At 46.6% G+C, this 22,658-nt stretch overlaps 1 protein-coding gene across 1 annotated transcript in view; it reads left to right on the top strand.

Annotated features, from left to right (window-relative positions):
* The window catches only part of LOC147728645 (serine/threonine-protein kinase Nek1-like), a 460,469-nt gene that overhangs the window by 325,126 nt on the left and 112,685 nt on the right, over window positions 1–22,658 (top strand). The window contains exon 9 of the mRNA XM_086962422.1: window positions 9,035–9,195. Within this exon, the coding sequence (XP_086818548.1) occupies window positions 9,035–9,195 (161 nt within the window). The remainder of the gene's footprint in view (window positions 1–9,034; window positions 9,196–22,658) is intronic.

Raw genomic sequence — 22,658 nt, 5'->3', positions numbered from 1 at the left:
AAGCCAGCTGTGTTACGGCCCGCTCCCTAGAGTTGCTCTCGTCAGTCTGCAATCCCACCAAGAATATAGGAAGTTCAAGGGTTATCCGTTGAATTGCTGTATCAATAGCAGCCGGCATTGCAGCCAGTTCAGCATCCTAAATCATTCTCAGTTCTAGGGCTACTGTAATGTGCACACTACTAAGGACAACAGTTTTCCCCTTCCTCCTCCCTTGCTTCAGCGGCTTACAAGCCACTCTGATTTCTCCTTGCATGACAGTACTCAGTTGGTGAAAGGCATAATCCTATTTCCTACATTGGCAGTCAAGACTAACACCTTGACAGAGGTCCTGCAGCCTGGTGTCTTCAGCTCGGAACGCTTGCTGCCTTTCAATGATGGCTTTACAGACGTCCTTCTGTGCACCTGGTCTAAGCCCAGCACTGGTGCTCCTGTGAATAAGACAATTACCTGCCGCCACTGCCCTGCACTGAGCGACCCAGTTTTCCTCACCGCCCACCCCATTAAGCTTGGTGGTCCAGGCTTCTACTTCCCGTGGCATGTTCCCTTCCTCACCCCGAACAGGGAATCCAAGAGACTAGAGATCTTTGGAAAGAAAAAAAGTTTCTTCTGCCAGTCTGGCATTGCGGTCGGTGAACACCTCATGCCTTTTGGGCTGTTATTCTCATTCGATATAGGGCACAGTTGCACAGGTGCTGCCCAGAGTTTCGGAGGAGGACCGGGCCCTACTCTCCCATGCTATCTCAGACTGGTGAGAGATGCAACAAAGCTCGCCATCAGATGTGGCTTGGACACAACAGACTCGCTGGGCAGAGCGATATCCTTGACGGTGGCCGTACGTCGCCACGTCTGGCTGAGGACATCTGGTTTTTCAGGGGATGGCCAAGCTAACCTTATGGACATGCCCTTTGATAACTTCTGTCTCTTCAGGGAGAAAGCTGATGCCCCCTTTGAGCGTTTCAAGGACTCGCGGGCCACACCAAGTCCTTGGGCCTCACCACAACATCCCGGCCGGCATCCGCTTTTCGCTCCTTATTTGGCAAAGGAAGGGGCTTCCAACTGCGCCAACCCCATTCAGCCAGAGGGCCCTGCAAGCTCAGCAGCCTCTGCGGGATCGTGGATACAGTTCACCCCGACCCTGTGGTTCAGGAGGCCAGAAGTCGAGCCAAGCCACGATCCTCTCCTCCACCGCAAAATCTTCCTAGTCCGATTCCACAGGATCATTTACGACCAGTCTGTTGCAGAATACGCCATCATCTCTACCACTGTTGAGACAAATAGTCCAAAATGGCTACTTCGTCCCCTTCGAATCTATCCTTCCAACTATGCCTCCAGTGTACGACAGAGGATCACCTTGCTCTACTCCGCAAGGAAGCCAAGTCTCTCTTGACCAAGGGAGCAATTGAGAGGGTTCCTGGGCATGAAACAGGCTGTGGTTGTTATTCTCTGGTCGGAAAGTAGACCGCATGCCTTCGTCCTATCCTCGATCTCAGAGCCCTCAACTACTTGCTCAAAAAGAATAAGTTCAAGATGCTCACTCTAGCACTGGACCCGGGACACTGGATGGTAGTGCTAGACTTGTAGTATGCCTATTTTCATATCCCCATCCTGCCTGCCAGTCGTCGCTACCTGCGGTTTACAGTGGGCCACAAGCACTTTCAATTTGCGGTGCTCCCCTTCGGCCTCACGAGTGCTCCTCAGGTGTTCATAAAGGTGATGGGGGTGGTTACAGCTCATCTGCGGAGATCAAATGTTCCAGTCTTCCCCTATCTTGACAACTGGTTGTTGAAGTCGGGCTTGTCCCAAGCACTCGTCTCCCACCTCCAGACTGCGGCGAACCTCCTGCATTCGCTGGGGTTCACTATCAACATGCGGAAGTCATACCTGACTCTCTCTCAGACGCTCCCTTTCATTGGAGCGGTTCTGAACACAGGTTCAGATCTCAGAGGGCACTGCGGAAGACCTGTCGTGGTGGCTAACAGACTGCGATTGGGTCAAGGGCAAACCCCTCTCCCTTCCCCATCCAGATCTCACAGTAGTGACAGATGCGTCTCTTCTGAGATGGGACGGTCATCTGGGAGAGGTGGAGATCAGAGGACTCCGGTCTCCTGTGGAAACCAGGCTCCATATCAATCCGTTGGAGCTTCGGGTGATTCGAATGGCACTGAAAACCTTTTTCCCATCCATAATTGGGAAGGCTAATTCAGGTGTTCACAGACAACACTACCACCTTGTGGTACTAAAACAAGGCTGGAACAACAGTGCATTTCCCTATTGGTTCGACACCTGGCCAGTTCTCTGAACGCCAGGGCAGAAAAGCTCAGCTGGAGGTGCCTGGCGGATCACTAGTGGCATCTCCATCCGGATGTGGCACAAGGTCTCTTTCAGTGGTTGGAAGAGCCTTGGCTAAAACTGTTTTCCTCTGAAGAGAATGCGCAATGACAGCAGTTTTGGGCATTGGAGTTTACAAGGCGGCTCTCGTTTGGCGCCGCTTTTTATCACCAGTGGAGCTCAGGCGTCCTATATGCCTTTCCGGCCCATACAACTCCTGCCCAGAGTGCTCAAGAAGATCAGGTGCGACCGGGCAGAAGTTACTCTTGTGGCTCCAGACTGGGCACATAGTTTGGTATCCCGAGCTTCTAGACAGGAGCATCGATCCTCCGATCAGGTTGCCCATTTGGAAGGATCTTCTGTTGCAGCAGCAGCGGAGGGTCATCCATCCTAACCAGTCCACTCTCCGCCTCCTTGCATGGAGATTGAGCAGCAATAATTGACAGCTTTGGACCTTCCTTCCGAAGTCTACAAAGTTATTCTGGCACCCAGGCGTCCCTCCACGAAGACAGTATACACCTGTAGATGGAACACCTTTTGTAAATATTGTACAGAAAGGTCCATTGACCCCTTGTCTGCCTCCTTGGCAGATATACTCCTGTTTATCATTTCCTTGGCCCAGCAGGGCTCTACCTTGGGCACCTCCAAGGGGACCTTTCGACCCTTTTGGCTTTTCTTCAGCTACCTTCACTTTTTAAGTCCCCTCTGGTGCAGAGATTTTTTTTTTTTAAATACATTTTTTTCATCAAATGACAAATCTACAGCAGGCCTCTGTACCCCAGAGGCCTGTGCACAATCGATAAACAACATCATGACTTTGACTTTTTTGTTACGGAAAATAAATGTAGCAAGGATATAGAAATGCATTGCAGATGAAAGAAATCCCCCCCCCATCTTTTAAGAAAACAAAAAGAACAAGAAAGCACCAGCCCACCCCCATACCATCCCGTAATCATAAATAAAGCAAGATGGTGCAGAGATTTTTAACCCACCCTTCTCCTTTTCTTATGCCACCTTAATTTAGTCCTCTCTTTCTTGATGTGCGCACCATTTGAGCCGATGCACAACTGTCCTCTACAGTTGCTACCATCAAAACAGCTTTTGTGGGGGTAATCCTCTGCTAGGAGGGTGAGCGAACTGCATGCACTCTCATCACAACTTCCTTACCTGATACAGTTTCCTAAAAAAGTGGTATTGAGAACTAGGGCATCCTTTATGCCCAAGGTTGTAACTCCCTTTCATCTGGGAGAGTCAGTTACTCTGCCCACTTTCTATGCACCTCTGCATCTTACCTAGGAAGAGATGAGCGGCTTCACCGTCTGGATCCAAAAAGAGCGTTATTGTTCTACCTTGGTTGCACGAAAAAGGTCTGGATAGATGACCAACTCTTTATAGGATATGTGGGAGCAAAGAAGGGGTGTGCTGTCCAAAAGAGGATCATATCACGCTGGGTTATCCTCTGCATTAAAATATGTTATGCCTTGTAAAGAAGCAACCTCCAGAAGGTCTTACGGTCCATCCCAACAGGACGAAAGCAGCCGCTCTTTCTTGCAGGATTTCCTGGTTTAAAGATTTGCCGCAGTCCCACATCAGGGGAAGGTATTGCTTGGGTATCTGTTCAAAGGTAAGGAACCCCTGGCTAGATGCCTGTATCAGATGGACAAGTTACTTATCTTCTGTAACGCCTTCTCTGGTAGAGACATGATCAAGCCACAGATTCCTTGCCGACTCACCCATCCTCTCTGCACTGGTGAATTGTTTTTAGTGTCAGGCTTTTCCTCTTCGGGGTCTAGTTTCTTTTGACCACACCATGTTCATTTACTTCATGGCTCCGCGCTTCTGGCGTGGAAAGTCATGAAAAGTACTGACATCAGCACACCGGAGTGGCGGTTATATTGACGACGCGAATGGCATGACTACGACGAACAAGACGCCGACGACGTCACGCGGAATCGATCGACGCCACCTACCGGTGCTCATGGGTACTGCTGAAAAAAATCTTCAGAATCCAGCCTGACACCTGGAAGCTCAAAGGTAAGGAATCTGCTGCTAGATAATGTCTACCAGATAAGGCGTTACCTAACTTGTCCAACAAGAACCAAACCAATTTTTTGGCAAGTTACTATAAGCATTCTTTTCACAAACATAATAGATTTCTCTCAAGATTGGCTCTCCACCCAGCAATTAATTTACCTTCACCTCTTAGCTTATTTCACACAAATGTTTTTCTACATTTTGTACCTTATCATTTTTCATAGGCCAAGAAACAACAAATGAAAAGGAGCGTTCAATTCTATAAAGGATTATCTGTTCCATAACCAACAGATAAACTGTTCTTCAGCAATATATCACGTAATCGAACCAGGAAACAGAAAGGATGAAGATAAGATGGGAGCGCAACACGCCATCTAGTGGTACAAAATTAAAATCGTTGAGGATTTATGAGATAACAGGAACCAGCACTGAGTGGATGATAACATTGGGATATTGGTCAAACCCTGATAAGTCTCACTGGGATGAAACGTGTTAGCTGGGCCGAATGAATTACTTCTGCCAAATTGGCATTTGTTGAATAAAATTGGATTCAAAGCAACTCGCAAGACTCCTGAATAACTTTTATTCATCACATCATGACTACTTGATCTATTGCTGGAGAACAATTTAATCATCTGTTGATTTAGGAACAGATAATCCTGTATAGAATTGAACGTGCCTTTTCATTTGCTATTTCTTGACCTTGTGTTGGGGTGGCCTATTGGCAATGGGGTCACAAAAGTAGAGCGTTGGAGGAAACAGAATTTGTATTAATTACATACCAGTGAGCTGTTTGGAGCCCACATTGCCTGTGTGCTGTTTACTAGTATTTTTCATAGACCTTTTACATACTATACCCAACTCACCCATTCCATCCTGCTCCATCCTCAACCTTGGATGTATATTTGAAAATTTAAATTCTTCCTCCTCCTTCCTCTACAACTTTACATCTCTCCAGTTCCTTATAACTCCTCTCTCATTATTTTCTCTGATGAATACATTTTCTTCTTCGGTCAAACCAAAACCTATACTCCTGATTAGTAGTTTTAGTTCCATGCTCGGTTTGTGTAATCTGCACTAAAAATGTCCCCTATTTAACACCAGTATCATCCTCTTGTATTTGGGAGATTTTTGAAAGACACATTGAAATCACTTAAATAAGGGGAAAGAAAATGGTACCAATATAACCATAGCAACATATATATTACAAGACTTAGAAAATGATATCAGAAGCTGCATTTAAGTTGTTCCCTCACTAACAAAAGAAGGAGGTTCCACTCACTCTCTTTGTGTAAGCAACGTGGAACCACAGTAGCTCTCCTGCGCACTTCACTGCAGTGTTAGTCATTAATATCACCTGTTAGGGTCCCTCCCACCTGTCCTCAAGTCAGTCCTTCCTCATATGTTGCCAGGAGAGTGTGATACACGGAACTCCTGGGTATCTGTCCTCTGATCAGGTTACAGCTTCAAGAGGAACTTTAGCCTCAGCAGCAGGGCAGGGTTTTGCACCTAAACCTGCACAATCTACACTTTCCTGCGTGGAAGACTAAGTGGCGGAAGTTGACTGAGTTAGATCTACCACTGGAGTTTGCTGCCTCGTGTACATTTACTAAGTCCATTTACTCCAGTTTAATAAATGTGTGATACATATTTCTTCCAAACTGTTTGCGATGTTACAGTGGGACCTTAATTTTGTCCTAATATTCCTCATGGGCAGTCCTTTCAAGCCACTCAGCTGCTTGTTGTGTTGTCTGACTTAAAACGCTCTTCCTCATAGCGATCACTTTAACTTATTGTGTGAGTGAACTCCAGGCACTCTTAGAGCAGCTGCTTTACATCACCTTTTAAACTACCGTTGAGGACCAGGGCTGTTTTTTTTTTTTTTCAAAAAGTAATCACTCCTTTTCACTTTGGGCAATCCATCACCCTCCTAGCATCCTCTGCTCTGTCTACCGCCTCGATTGAAGAGGGGAGACTTAATCAACTGAACCCAGAAAGAGCTTTAAACTTTTACATCAACAAAGAACATCAGGTGTACAATCAGCTTTTTGTGGGTTTTTTGGGTGCATCAAAAGGTAAGACGATGCAGAAATGGACTTTGCCAAGATGAAAAGACATGTTTATTTAGATCTGCGATGTATTGGTCAAGAAGCAGCCTCCGGAAGGTGTTGGGGCTCATTCATCCAGGGCCAATCCTGCTACCACTTCCTTTGCAAGCAGAGTGCCTATTCTTGATATCTTACAGGCTGCGAAGTGGGTGCCAGTTCACACATTCACAAGGCACTACTGTCTTGCTGCCATGTCCGACGGGAAAGGCAGTTCGCCTATTTGGTTCTGTAGGGCTTTTTGGTGTGAGTCCACCACGCAGACTTTTGATATTTGGTAATTACTGCTATAGCATCTATTCTACAGGGGAAAAGATGTGGTTAGAAGTATCCACCAGAAGAAAAAATCACTTGCATTTGGAAGTACTCTATTGGATGGATATTCCATCCAACTAAGGATTCCTCAATGCCGTCCCACCTCCCCATACTGTGTTCTCTTTTTAGCATCTAAGAAGGTCCCAAATGGAGATTTGCATGCAGGTATCTCAAATTGTTGTTCTCTGTGACAGAGGGTGCAGAAAGAGTCAAACAAAACACTGATGTTGGTTTGAGGGGAACATTTATGTGCGTCTCTGCTCAGTCACTTTCTGGACGGAACTAGACTTATGCACAGCTACACTGTGCCTCCTAACAGCAAATGGGAGCACTGCTGTGAAAACTTCCATATGTAGTCTGGCACCTGAGGAATATCCAAAAGTTGACGAATCAGCAGAGGATCCACCAAAGAGTGTTACTGAAGACAAGTAACTTGTTCAATAGGCTTAAGCTTATGCATATACAAGAATACAGTGGTCATCAAAGAATGTTGATGGTTGGCAGTAGTGCTTTCCATGGTTTTTGCTTGGGTGAGTAGGGGTGCGATTGGGCGATAACTGGGGCATAAGATCATAGTCGATTTAGGTATATCAAGTATATTTTGCTGAAACATAGCTTTCTTTAGAGTTGTTATAGCGACTACAGATATTCCATTCCACTCCACTAAATGCTTTGTGAATCGCACAAAAGACATTGCATCTAATTCTTTGATCGACACAGAGCCATTGATTGAATGCATGGTAGTAGGGATGAGCTTCTGCTTTTTCAACTTTAAGGATTTACATGTCACTTTGATGTGCAGTCTCTGCAGCTTATTATATTAACTTTTGAGTACAACTGACTCCACACAGATTTTTTGTCATCTAACCTAGTGGTAAGTTTCAATCGGACTTGTCCTGTACACTGATCAGGAGCTGTTGAATAGTTCTTGAAATGTTCAAGATTCAGAAACATTCTTGCCATCTGATGTGATTGACTGGTGCAAAATCTCTGTGAAAGAGGATAAACTGTTGTCCATTATAATGCTCATCAGGTACTTGATCTTTTCACCCGGGAAGAGGGTGGCGGGCATTAGCTATTATCTCCAGCAAAGGGAAAGGTGGGGTGTTTTAACTTTCCTCAAATCAGAACCACACTTTTAGATCCCATAAGGCCCATGCAGCTTTGACGTATCCATTGAGGCACACTTTGTTATTTTGAAATATGTTGCATTTCAGAACTGGCTCCCAACTGGAGGTGGATCTGTGTTTCATCTTCATACATCTACAATTGCAGATGGTTTAGTTGGAGAGCTAATCTAGGAGAAGGGTTGCTTCACATTGAACAGCAGAGCTGATCTAGTGCTGATGCCCTCCAGAAAGTTGCTTGCTACACTTCTTCTATTTGAATGGACAGTATCAATAGTGATATGGGAGTTTTTTATTTTTTGGGTGTTGGTGAGGAAAGAGTTGATCCATTTAGGTGTAGTTCCAGATGCTCCTACCCATTGTTTTACTTTGTTCAGAACTAATTGTGTGAGCACTCTGATGTAGGTGGACAGCAAGTACCGGTGGGTTTGAACTGCTAGCTGGTCTTAATGCAATGCTGTTAGAATATCTTGACAAATACTTTCAAAGGTGATTCAGTGATATAAGGGCTGTTTCCCGACTTGTCAGTGTGGAGAGCAAAGTAGGTCCCCATTATATATTTGTACTCCATTTTAATTATGCTATAGTCTGTGAATAGTAACATGTTTCTTGTATAATAGATACATTTTCTTTAGGCTAGGTATACACAATTATTTTGGTGTTTTGATGAGGGAACATGCCTTACTAGAGAACAAAAACATTATAGAACAGTTAAGCAGGGGTGTATTTTAATTAACACAATTTCTACTATAGTGAACTCAGTGAGGGTATTTATTTAATATGTTAACGCCTGGTTGAAGTTTATATCTTTCTTGGAAGTTACTAGCTCTATTTGCTACATCTGTGCTGCTGGTTTCTGAATGACTTGATTCTGTGAACCTAGTCAGCTCCTCCTTACCAGAGGACAGGACAAAACAGAATGATATCTTTGTTCTTTGTAAGTGCCACATCGCTTCATTTCAAAGAAGTGGAATGGTAGGTGCTACACCAGCTCTAGTTCACCTTCAACTGGCATTTTAATCTTCACTGTACAACTCTGCTGCTGTGAGAAAAGTGTGGCCTTTCAGAAAAATATGTATTGAGTATTAAATATAAAGGTACTAAATAATCTCGGTTTCATTTTAGATGCTGAGAACATGTTCACTTCCAGATCTTGGCAAGCTTTTCAAAACATTTGTGGATGATGCCAATGGTTTGGCAGATGAGCAGGAGGATGACAGTCTTGAAATAGATGACTTGGAAGACGAGCCACTGAAAGAAGAGGAGCACTCAGATTCTGAAGACACGTGAGCATATGTTCTTAATAACAATAGTTGAAGTCGCGGCATACTTTCATTATTTCATCTGACTTAGAGATCTTACTTATAGCACACCAGAGAGAGTAGATACACTCGCAATTTTTGTCAATGCCACAAGCTACTGATTAACATAGTACAACTTCTAGCTACATATTCCTTACCTTAGAATATTCCCCAAGGCATCAGACTGGATCTGGACATTATTAAGCAGTACCCCTGTATGTGGCAACGATCAATTACAGGTTATAATCTTAGGCATCCCCTTTGCCAGAAGGGAAATGCTTTAGGATACACTCCAGCGTGCTTACTTCAGTTCCTTCTTTTCTGCAACATCAGCGCAGATCCTCACTGAGCTACCTTCAGTCCTTTTTCGACTGACATTTTTTTTATATTTCGGTTCCAGCGTATCATCTTTTTTCTCACTAGAGACGTTACCCGAGAAACCTGTGTGTTTCAGGCCTTGTGGTACCTGTCACAGGAAAATCAATGCCACAGACTTACACTTGGTTTGCCTCTAGTGCCTAAAGCCAGACCACGATTCCAAGGCCTGCCTGGATTGCAAGACCATACATTTGAAAGCCATCCAGGAGCAGACCATGAATCTTTTGGCTGTATGACACTGAATGACTCCCCGCTGCTCTAGGCCCTGGTCATCAGGGAGCTCCTGCAGGCCCTTGTTTTGCTTCCTGGCTTCAAAGGTATGAGCTACAAAAAGAGTTTGGAGAAGCCAAAGCATGTTTTGACTTCCCTGCACCAATCCAAGTCCTTGGACAAGGAGTGGGGCCAATGTCACAGTTTTAAGCCCTGCTCCCAGGGCATCTATGTAGAGCCTAAGCCTAGGTCCGATCCACCTCTCCTTGAGTTTGCTGGAGTATCCCCCACCCAACTTTGTGTAAGCAACTGGACTCCACTGGAGTGCCTTTGGACCCCACCAGTCCGCCAGATGCTGGGTGTCCAGTGACGTGTCTGCCGTCAGCATCAGTCGGACCCTCTGAATTTGTTCCTGGACTTAGACCGATCCGGTTGTGAAACCACAACATTCGCTGGGGTTCAGACATGTGGCACCGTTCCCTGCCCCATCGTCATTCTTTACTTCGATACAGAGCCACATTGGTGGTGTCCAACATCTATTCCGGCAACTACCGGATCCAGGTCTTCTGAGTTGGAGACAGTTCCTTCTTTTACTGATAGGCCCTGTGAGGAATAAGATTAAGGGGTACCTGAGGTTTCCTATAGTTATCCCAACCCCCTCTTGAGGAACCTTTGGCCGATGAGAATTGGTATCAGGAATTGGTTGATCAACCCCCTCGTGAGGAACCTTTGGCCGAGGACAATTGGTATCGGGAATTGGTTGATGAAGTGGCCTGGTCACCTCACCAGTCACTGGTCTCCTCTCTCCTCCTCATACTGCCCACTGTGGAAGTCAAGTCTAACGTCTTAACGGATGTGCTTCAGCTTAGGAGATCCCACACAGGACCCCTCCTCTCCTTTCATTAAATCCTTACTGATTTCCTGCTTGGGCTTGAACCAAGCCCTTCATAGGCACTCCGGCCACAGCCCTACTTCTGGGGACCCAGCCTTCCACACCAGCACCCCACCACAGACAGCTTGGTGGTACAGCCTCAACCTTCAAAATAAACCCTGGCACGTTCCGTACCAAACTACCGGATTGGGAATCCAAGAGGCTGGATACCTTTAGGAAGAGGATTTTTTCTTCCACCAGCCTTGCATTATGGTCTGTGGACACCACATGCTTATTGAGCCGGTTTTCCCATACTGTAGGGGACTTTGCTGCACAAGTGCTGCCCATGATCTCGGAGAAAGTCTGAGCCATCCTGACCCAGGCTGTTGCTGATGGCAGGAAGGCAGAATAGTTCACCATATGCTGTGGCCTGGATATGACTGACTTGCTGGGCAGAGCTGATATCTACTGGCTTCTCCAGGAATGTCCAGGCATCCCTTATGGACATTCCCTTTGATGACACATGCCTGTGTGGTGACTGGGTCGATTTGGCACTTAAGTGCTTTAAAAATAGCAGAGCCCTGCTAGATCGTTGGGACTATCCATGGCCCATGACAGCCGTATTCCACCTTCTGCTCCTTCCGTTGGTATGGAAATTGCTATCAGCTGCATCCTTTAATTCCCAGCCATGACTGTTCAGTCCTTTCGCGGCTCTGAATGTGACTCCCACAAGCCTCATGGGGCCAAAGGTCCAACTAGATCACCCCCCACTCCGCCCTCCAGCTGCTGCAACCTCAAAACCTCTTCAAAAAATGCCCTTGAAACATTATGGGCAATCAGTTGGCCTCAGGATCAGAAACCACCTGCCCCAATGGAGAGCTGTAACATTAGACAAGTGGGTCCTTCAGATTGTTCAGCTGGGTTACACCTCAACGTTAAAGCACACCTGCTGCCATTGCAACTGTCCTAAGATCAGCTGATGGTGGACCATCTATCACTCTTGGACAGGAAGTGCAGGCTGTTTTGGCCGAAGGAGCAAAGGAGGGGGTGCTAACAGCAGAAGTAGGTTGTGGCTGCTATTCCAATTTAGAAAAGACAGCCAGCAGTGGTGCTTCTGGACGGTACTGGTCAGATATCCCAATCTTCTAGTTCTCTTATGCCCACTCCTGGAGTTCTGACTGCCCACAAAACTCAATCCTTGCAAATGCTTTCACAATGTTAGGAGTGTAACCAAATGTCCTTGTTCACATTGAGCTTTCTTAAAGTTCTTTATGTTAAGTATCCAATTCAATCACACTCAAAACAGACCCAGCCTACACGTTTCATCCCTTATGGGGACTTCATCAGGGCAATTTGATTTATCCTCCTTCTCAAAATTGGATACTTAATAAAAATAACTTTATGGAAAAAGACACCAACATCTGGAATTTTATTGAAAAACGAGATATGGAAAGTAATTGAAAACAAAAGAGTGATTACAGATACATGAAATTCGAATTGAGAAGTTCAGTGTGAACATGGAAATTAGGTTGCCCTCCTAATATTGTGAAAGCATTTATCGTGGTTTCTATTCCTGCTACTTCTTGGTGTCTGAAAAAGATGGAGAGCGCCATTCCATTCTAGACCCCCGCTCTCTCAATTTCTTCTGGAAATAGGAGAAATTCGAAATGTGCACTCGGGCTCAGGTACTAGCTGCCCTGTATCCCCAAGACTGGATGGTAGTGTTGGACTTGCAGGATGCCTGTTTTCACATACCTGTTCTGTCAGCCTACAGACGTTACCTGGGCTCATGGTGGTTCAGGATCATTTCCAGTTTACTGTGCTCCCCTTCAGCCTTACCAGCACCCCTCAGGTGTTCACGTAAGTGATGGAGGTAGTCACAGCCTATCTGTGGAGGCCTGTGGTGCCAGTCTTCCCCCTACCTGGACGACTGGTTGTTGATGGCAAACTTGTCCTAGGTTGTTGTCGCTCACCTTAAGATTATTGAGTACCTCCTGCATATATGCTGGGGTTCACCAGCAACGTGCTGAATTCACACTCCCTCTCAAATGCTTTCTTTCATCATTCCTATTCTCAACACTGTGCAGTTTCAGACCTATCCTCCGGAATGACAATTCCAGGATATTCAGGCTATGATTCCTGTGCTTCAGCTTGTATCCTGGAATATTGTGAGACTGACCTAGAGGCTACTGGGCCTCATTCCCTCCCGCATCTTGCTGGTAAATCATGCTTGTTGGACTATGCAGGCCCTGCAGTGGGACCTAAAGTGCCAGTTGGGTCAGCATCAGGGGAATCTGTCCAACTTGGACCAGATATTAGAGGGAACTGGAAAAGACCTACAGTGTGGTCGATGTACTATAATTGGGTCAGGACAGACCCCTCTCCTTTCCCCACCCAGAACTCACAGTGATGACAGAACCTTTCTGATTTCGGGAGGCCATCTGGAGAGGTGGAGATCAGAGGACGCTGGTCTCTGGAGGAGTCTCAGCTTCACATCAACCTGTTGGAGTTGAGAGTGATCCGCTTTCCAGTGACAGCCTACCTTCCATCCACCAAATGGAAGCTGGTTTAAATGTTCACCATGTTGTACTGCAACAGTTAGGTCCTGAACTCCATGCCAGGAGGCTCTGTGCCACTCTGGACATGGCTGGAACATCAGGATATTTTCCTGGTCGTGCAGCACCTGGTAGGATCACTAAACATCAGAGTGGATGAACTTAGCCGTCAATGCCTCGCAGCTCACAAATGGAGTCTTCACCCAGAGGTAGTCCAATACCTCTACAAAGATTGTGGTGAACCTGTGTTAGATTTATTCTCCACCACAGATAATGCACAATGTCAGCAGTTCTGCACGTTGGAGTTTCCAAGGCAGCTCTCGCTTGGAGACGCATCTCTGCTATACCACCTGACATTTTTAAATTTAGTTGGTAGAAGAAACTGGACAAGGGACATCTGTACATTCAACATGATTATAAGTGTTTTGTGGACTGTCTTTATTGAACTTTGCATAATTCAGAATAATAATGTATATAGTTATATAATGAGAACTGGACCAACTGGGATTTAGAGTCTCATATACCTAGCATAATGGTTTTAAAATTCAAACAATGATATGAGCCCGTAATAGTCACTGGCTATGAATACAGCATTTTGGCTCAAGTGGAGCTCAGGATTTTTGTATGCCTTTCTGCCGATACCTCTCCTGCCCCTAGTTCTCCAGAACATCAGGACCGACTGGGTCCAAGTCCTCTTAGTGGCTCCAGATTGGGCACGGAGAGTATGGTATCTCAAACTCCTGAGAATGGGCATCAGTCCTCTGATCAGCTGTTCCTTTGGGGGGCCCTCCTGGTGCAGCAACCGGGCACGGTTCTGCATCCAAACTTGCGCACCCTGCAACTTCATGCTTTGAGATTGAGTGGCGGCAGCTGAGAGTATTTTATCTGCATTCTGAAGTGTGTGATGTTCTAGCAACAAAGCAAAACCAAGGGGATGATGGACGGAGTGTTGAACATTGCAAGCACTCACCCCCAGTAAACTGATCTGGGTTTAATCCATCATCATTCTGCAGCTCACTCCGCCACCCCAGTTCAGACATGGCCATATATATGCAAATCAGTCTGACCCTGTGCCTCATGGAGACAGTCCAGCCCGAACTGCCAAGCCCTTGTCGCTGCTGCTGTGAGGACTAGGGGACACTGAGGAAGACCCGGAGCCATGCACAAACTGCCCCACGTCGGAAGTCGAGAACCAGGGGGTCAGTGTCTGGCAGGAGTACCAACAAGCCTTGGCAGCAGCAACGCACGTGGAACACAATGAAGCAGCAACGTTGGGACCAGCAAGGTCCAAGGGACTCACCAAGTGCAGGAGAGTCAGGGCATGCCCAGAGCAAGCAGGGAACCCCGCAAAAGCAGGAGAAGACCCTTGAGAGGACCCGCAGGCCATAGGCACAGGAGTCGCAAGAGGACCTCGAGCAGCTCACCAAAGAAGAAGGCCCGCAGTGCAGAAGATGGTGTAAGGATGCTGATCTTAGAGGCTGGAGCCTGGAGCTTCTTGTAGCCCGAAAATCTCTGAAGTGCAGAGCTAACAAGCCTTGGCAACGACAAGTCAATGCAGTGCACAGGGGTTCAGTCCCAGCGGTTCTGATGAGGGGCGCTGGCCTCAAAAGTTCAGAGAGAACAGGCCAGGCTTTGAGGGAGTTGCAGAACCACCACCTATGTTGCAGAGTCGTTCGAAGTCTGTGGGTCGTCAGGAGCTGCAGACCAGCCAGCTTTGGTGCGGTGCCTGCAGATCCAGGGGAGAGACTCCTTGACTCCTAGGGGGGTTATTCAGGTGTCCTTTATTGCCACGGTTCTGTTGAAGATCCTATAAGAAGCACAGACACTGACGATGAAGAAGACTTTCAGAACAGTGAGACCAGGAGCAGCAGGATTCTTCTTTGATGCAGTCTCGGTTCCAGGTGAAGTCCAACGAAGTCCAAGTATCCAGACGGTTGAAGAGTGATGTGGTTTTAGGCTTGAGTCTTGTCCCACGACGAATCTGAGGTAAGCCCATTTATGCCCTAAGAAAGGGTTTAGGTCAACTCAGTGGTCTCTCCCAGAGAAGGGGTAGGACAGAGGGAAGAATAATTCCATGTCCTTTGTCCAGTTTCACACTAGAGCGGGAGCCAAGGGCTCCCAGAACTGGTTCCAGCTGTAGTTTGCAAGGAGGGCACCAAATGTGCAAGTGCCCCGACCCCAGCCCAATACTATAAGTCCTGTCTGGGAGGTGGTCACACTTCCCTGTGACAGGAAACCTATTGTTCTATCTTCCCCTGCTCAAGCTCAGCTCAGCAGCAGGAGGGCAGAATCATGTCTATGGTCAGCAGCAGCACTAGCTTGCAGGCACACCCTGGAAGGCTGTTACTAGGGCTTCCCGGAGGAGTCCCCAGTGCATTGAATCATATCTCCAACACCTGTAACGGTGTTAGAGGGATGATTCCAACATGTTTGATACTAAAAATGCCCAGGTTCGGCACAGCCACTATATATTTAGCCATCTCTTAATGACGGATGGCCACTACATCTATCAAAATGGCTGACCACACTTACAAATCCTTGAAAATCAGTTCCGGCGTTTGTATGGGTGTTGTGCTCATGCAGGGGCAATCACACTAATAACCAAGCACCCTGCCTTCAGGATTGAAAGGATTGCCTTAGTGGGGACTTCTAGGTTTTAAGTGTAGTGACCTCAGATATAAGAAAACGTGTATCTCGGGTAAGGGGTGCAAGCACCAACTTACACAGGTTGCAATGGCAGGCCTGTAGTCACAGTTAGAGTGGTCTCTCATGGATGGCATAATGCATGGTGCAGACCAGGAGAGACCCTTGGTGTACCTATGCCCTGGGTACCTCAGTATCATATGCTAGGAACTTATAGCTGTACACCAGTAGCCAATTGTGAAGGTACCAAAGTACTTACCATGTAAAACATAGGGAGGAAACACAGTGACTGGGTCCTGATTCGCAGGATCCCAGTCAGACTAGTCAAAAAAACATAGTGACACCAGCAAAAAGTAGGTGTAACCATGAAAGCAGATCCTACTTTCCTACACTGAGTGACATTTATGACTGATTGTACGCTCCTTTTGAAATGTTGTAGTTGTTATTGGATTGAACGTGGCTCCTAAGCAGTGGGGTCATGAGAATTTGAGATATGGTGCGACATAGAATGGCCCACACTGCTTTTGCTTAGTTCATGTGTGGTTAGATAGAGTCTCTCTACTAGATAAGGCATTACGGGAGATAACTAACTTAGGGCCAGATGTAGGTAAATCTGAAATACCAATTTCTTAATAGCGAATTTTACCGCTTCGCTATTAGGAAATCGGTATTTCCTATGTAGGTAAAGATTCGGTAAAAAATACTGAATCCTTAATATTCCTTATTACCGAATTGGTAATTGAGATTCGGTAATAAGGAATACCTACCCCTTCATTTCTATGCGCTTGGAGGCCCATAGGAATGAATGTGAAGACATCCACCATTAGCGATTCGGTATTACTGAATCGCTAATAGCGGGAGCACTTTCAAGGGTGCCAAGGTGTCAAAAGGACACCCTGTTGCACCCCTGAAATGTGCATGTGTGCACATGCATGTCCTAAGGGCATGAATGTGTGCCACATGGAACTAAACACAAAAGTGGTTTTTTAAAGGAAATCGGTAATTACCACCAACTTGAAGTTGGTGGTAATTATCGATTTCTTAAGGCTCAAAAGCACTCTTTAATGTGCTTCCTACATTGCATTTAAGGAATCGGTATTACTGATTCCTTAAATGCAAGAGCAATAAGGAATCGGTATTTACCGATTCCTTATTTACTGATTCCTTACCTACATTAGGAATGGCTAAATACCGGTCGGTAACTCTGAAATTTACCGAATTTCGACGTTACCGACTGTTATTTAGCCACCTACATCTGGCCCATAGTCTTTAATTCTCTATGGTTTATCATATTATCAAGCCAATGAATGTTTTAAAAGTCTGGTGAGAGGTCTCCTTAAAAAGGTACAAGTCAAGTATTCTGCATATACTTCACCATTCGTCACAAAGTTTTGTAGTTGCTAGCAGAATTCAGAACCAGAATTAAACTGCATAAGATGTATGCGTTTATCAATTTGATTAATCTGGACTAGGAGGAACAGAATTTCTCATTAAAAGACTCTTACGTACAAGTCCTTGACAGGCCCAAATTTTGCAATTGATAACCTGGAAACAAATATTTAAGGTATGCCGACAGTGGATTTAGGCCATGCTTAAACTGAAGAGTTTGTCAACAACATATTGACCAAATTAGGAGTTTTAAATCAGAAATGATACATGGGCAGTACTGATTAAAGAATGCACAAGGTCAACCACAATGTTCACCCAACAGATTTGATCAGGGAACAGGTATGAAGAGGAATAGGCCCAGTCTTCTCTAGTGCAGTGTGATATGCTTGAGAAAGTAATCTCTTAATAATAACATTTAAGAAATATCCAGCAGACAATGAAGGTTTAAAAAGATGATGATTTTTTTTGAGACGATTTACTAAAATTAATACGCAAGCTAAGACTTAATTTTTCCTGTAATGTAAAACATTTGAAACCATACCCTTTTCCAGATTGTGGAGGGACACAATAAAGGACTTCAAGTATGATCTCATATATCAGATAAGGAGGACCACCTCCTTCTTAATGTGAAATCCCAAAGGGGCTTTTGAAACTAAGGGTGCTTAAACCTGGAATGTTTCTTATTGTGGATATTGACAGTAGGAAAAGTGAACTGTATAGTGTATTTTTCAAACCTGCCTTCTGACCACGAAGACTAATGAGGTATCTGGGAAATCCATTGATTCGTATAGATAAGAAGATGTCACTAAGCAGCCGTGTAGTTAACTGATTTTGAACCAGGGACATTTAGAACTATACTGTGATCACTGTGAGATGTGCTTTAGACTGCTTCCTAACATGCAAATATACATAATGAAAACTAGAGTGTCATAATTATTTATCTTAACAGTAGGCAAACTTTCCAATACCAAGAATTGCTTTAATGATACTGCCTACTGCAGTTGCATAGGTTTGTGGCTTGTGACCTCAGCTCCACATGGGTCCGAGAGGCCTGGTTAGTTTAATATGTTGTTTAATTGTTGTAATGCCTTCATATGCATTGACCTTGGTAAATTAACGCCAGAGTGTTTTACAATTTTTTACATAGGAAGCAAGCTGTCCTACTTTGAGAATTCAATCAAATGTGTTTGCCTTAGTACTTTTAAGGCATTTGTGAAGTCCAGCTCTTCCTTCCATTCATTTAGTCCAATTCACTCACATCTACTCCTCTGACATCTGGAATAGTCTAAACACATTTCAACAAATGTAAATGAGTGAGCAGCACAATGTGTGAATTGCCCCGTGATGCATGTGCCCATTGTTTTTTCTACATGGCCACAACACTAAAGTGCAAACCACTGGAAGCATATCACTTTCAAAACATTTGGAGCATTGCTGTATCCCTGTGTGCATGTAATGCTCCCATTCCCAGTTCTGAGGCCTAAACTGCCACTGGCTGTATGTGATCGAATCCACAATCACCACAGCAGCAAACTACAACCTACAAGCAATATTTTACTCTTAACACCACACTTCTAGACAGTTCACTTTGCTAAGAGGACACTATATATTAGCAGAAATGCCCCCCAGAAGGAGGAGGAATGAAGGAAATCAGTAACACTGAAAGAGAGGGAAATGAAAGGGTGATTTCAGAACAGAGGGGGTCAGGTGACAAAAGACAATTATTTTGTTGTTGTTGTGGATATGGAGATGCAATCGAAAGTGGAACTAGACCAAAAATACTGTGGCGTGAGGGTCATCTAGGAGGGTGATGTTAGCGGTCAAGAGATTACTGTATAAAGTGAACTGAAAATAAAAGTGTGGGTGGTTAATTGACTAATGAGGAGACAAAAAATTGCAGGACACAAAATATGCCACAAGGGCCAACATTTTAAATAGATTGGAGCCCTGGGTGGCCAGTTATCCACTAATACCAAGCACTCATTGCCTTTCAGTGTGCAGCAATGTGACTCATAGAAGACACACAAGTATTTTAGTATGTCTCCTTCCTGTGACCCTTCTGAGGCACAACAGCAGCATATTTTACTGAACTCTTCTATATACTGATTTACTCTGCTGTGAATCCAGGTTGCATGTTCTGGTCTGCTACCTGGGCAGGTTTGTCCAATAACATTTAGAGAGCAAACAAGTAAGGCTACACATAATAATACTATTAATATTTTCAGTGATCATCTCCAGACCAATCGTGTTGCATAGTTTAAATAGTAAACAGGATACCAAAATATAAAGAGATTAGCAACTGAACCGTCTCCCATATCGATTATTGTAGTGGTGTGCGGCTCTGTACACACTCTTCAACCTTGAGACTTTCTCACTTCTCCAAATAACCCTCGCCTTGAATAACATCTTCTTCATCAGCCTAGCCCTTTAAATCAAAATGGTATGACTAGAAAAAAACATAGATGGACTCTGTAGTGCTTCCTGCAGTAAAATGTGGATTCAGGCGTTCAAGTAAGAGGAGATAAACTCCTTAACATTAATAATTTCAAACGTTGTTATTTTCAACAAGCAGCTCAATAGAAGAGGTCTTAGATGAGGCAATGAATGCAAAAGTGAATAGATACAAATCAAAATGTCAAAAAATGTATATGTAGATCTCCTTTCCAGTGGTTTTCAGCTGTGAGGAACAACACCAATTTAAAACACTGAGGTTTAGGATGGCATTTAATCTGTTGCTTAGTGTCCTTGCATGTAACATCCAAAATCTTTAAATGCTTTCCACTGTATGAATTTTCAAGATGTTTTCATTAAGATGCTGTTTCAGAGAAAAGTGTTTTTTGACCTCATACACTGGGATTGGATTCAACCCAGATCTGTGACTAGGGTGAGTGACCTGACCTCGGGTCACTCCCCACGCCGCAATGGTCCTCCTGGGTGCCCGTGTCTCCCTCCAAGCTGCTGCCGAGGGTTCACCGCCCCTGGCGTCTGTTGACCTGCTAATCTTTATTTTCTTCCTCCCATATTTTTGTACCTTGCCTTTTGTAACTTGTCTTGTTTTTTACTTTTTGTCTCCCAGCCTAGGCGCTCCTTTTTGCTCCACTGCCCTCTGTGCCCCCCTGCCCCCGCTTCCCCCCTGCGGCCCGCCCCCTTTTGCCTTCTGTGTCCGTCCCCTTGCCCATTGGCCGCCCCGCTCCCGCCTCCCAGCTACCCCTCCCTCCCACTTGGCCTCTTATGGAGGTCGCCGCGAGGCAGTGAGTGTGACCTGACCTCGGGTCACTCCCAACGCCGCATGGCTCCTCCTGGGTGCCCGTGTCTCCCGCCAAGCAGCTGCCGAGGGTTCGCCGCCCCTGTCTGTTGTCCTGCTAATCTTTTTTGTCTTCCTCCCATATTTTTGTACCTTGCCTTTTGTAACTTGTCTTGTTTTTTACTTTTTGTCTCCCAGCCTAGGCGCTCCTTTTTGCGCCACTGCCCTCTGTGCCACCCCCTTCCCGCCGCTGCTCCCCTGCGGCCCGCCCCCTTTTGCCTTCTGTGTCCGTCCCCTCGCCCATTAGCCGCCCCGCTCCCACCTGCCCCTCTCTCCCACTTCGCCTCTTATGGAGGTCGCCGCGCGGAAGCGCGCAGCGGGCGCGCCAAAGGCAAGCCCGTCCGTGCCTGGACCGCGCCCACGCCAGGACCCCTGGACCCCGCGCCCCCGCTACACTACGACTCCAGCACCCTCCACGCACTCAACACCGGATGAGGCCACCCCGAAGCGCACCCAAGGGCCCTTCGCCTGCCGGAACTGCAGGTTCACCAGCATCCAGCCCTACAAACCACCAGCCAGAGAACCCAACCACCTCCGCTGCATCCTCCTCAACACCCGCTCCGCTCGCAATCACGCCATCGAACTCTGGGACCTCCTAGACTCCACCGCTCCCGACGTCGCCTTCCCGACGGAGACCTGGCTGAACGCCACCTCAGCACCAGACATCTCCATAGCCATCCCACAGGGCTACAATATCTCCCGCAGAGACTGCACCAATAGAGTTGGAGGGGGAATCGCCATCATCCACAAGGACACCCTCAGAGTCTCGACCAACACAGACGACACCCTCACCACCGCCGAGCACATGCACTTCCAGATCCACACCGACCCCAACACCACCCTCAGAGGAACACTCGTCTACAGACCACCCGGACCACGACCACAGTTCTGCGACACCATCGCCTACCTCGTCGGCAACCACGCCCTCGCCTCCACGGACTACATCCTCCTCGGGGACTTGAACTTCCACCTCGAGAACAACAGCAACGCCAACTCTACCTCCCTGATAGACAACCTCACCAACCTCGGACTCAAACAGCTCGTGACGACACACACCCACGCCGCTGGACACACGCTGGACCCCATCTTCTCCACAAGCCCCCACGTCTCCTTCAACCACACCACCGAACCCCACTGGACCGACCACAGATGCGTCCACTTCACCTTCAAGAAACCCGCCACACACCACCGCACCCAACAGCTACCACGCCGCTGCTGGGGCAAGGTCACCAAGGACCAACTGACTACCACCCTCTCCCTGAGACCACCTGCCAACCCCACCGACCCAGACACCGCCGCGACCAACCTCAAACAGTGGATCAACGACTGCGCCAACACCCTCGCCCCTCTCAAGACCTCCACAACCAACCACACCAACAAGAAAGCCGCCTGGTTCACCGAAGACCTCCGGATCTACAAGCACACCTGTCGTAAGCTGGAGAAGAAATGGCTCCACGACCGAACACCAGACAGCCACACAGCCCACAAAAGCGCCACCCGCAGACACCACCAACTCATCAGGACCGCCAAGAGGACCGCCTTCAAGGACCGCTTAGTCAACAACGCACACAACACCAAATAGCTCTTCAGCATCGTGAAAGAACTCTCCAACCCCAGCTCCAACACCAACGACATCCCACCATCACAAGACCTGTGCGACTCCCTGGCCACCTTCTTTCACCGCAAGATCGCCGACATCCACGACAGCCTCAACTCCGACACCCCCACACCCACCACCGAGTCCACCACTCCTGCGATCACCACCCGCACAAGCCGCCTGACCACCTGGTCCCAGGTCAGCGACGAAGACACCATCAAAACCATGAACTCCATCCACTCCGGATCCCCATCCGACCCTTGCCCTCACCACGTCTTAAACAAAGCCAGCACAACTATCGCACCCCACCTCCGGAAAACAATCAACAGTTCCTTCGAAACAGCTACCTTCCCAGAAAGCTGGAAGCACGCCGAGATCAACGCCCTTCTGAAGAACCCAAGGCGGACCCCAAGGACCTCAAGAACTTCCAGCCCATCTCCCTGCTCCCGTTCCTGGCAAAAGTGACAGAGAAGATTGTCAAGAAACAGCTAACCCGCTACC

This window comes from Lissotriton vulgaris, chromosome 3_1 (assembly GCF_964263255.1).
Source record: "Lissotriton vulgaris chromosome 3_1, aLisVul1.2, whole genome shotgun sequence".
Taxonomy (NCBI): Eukaryota; Metazoa; Chordata; class Amphibia; order Caudata; family Salamandridae; genus Lissotriton; species Lissotriton vulgaris.
This window is presented reverse-complemented; position numbering and strand designations above follow the sequence as displayed.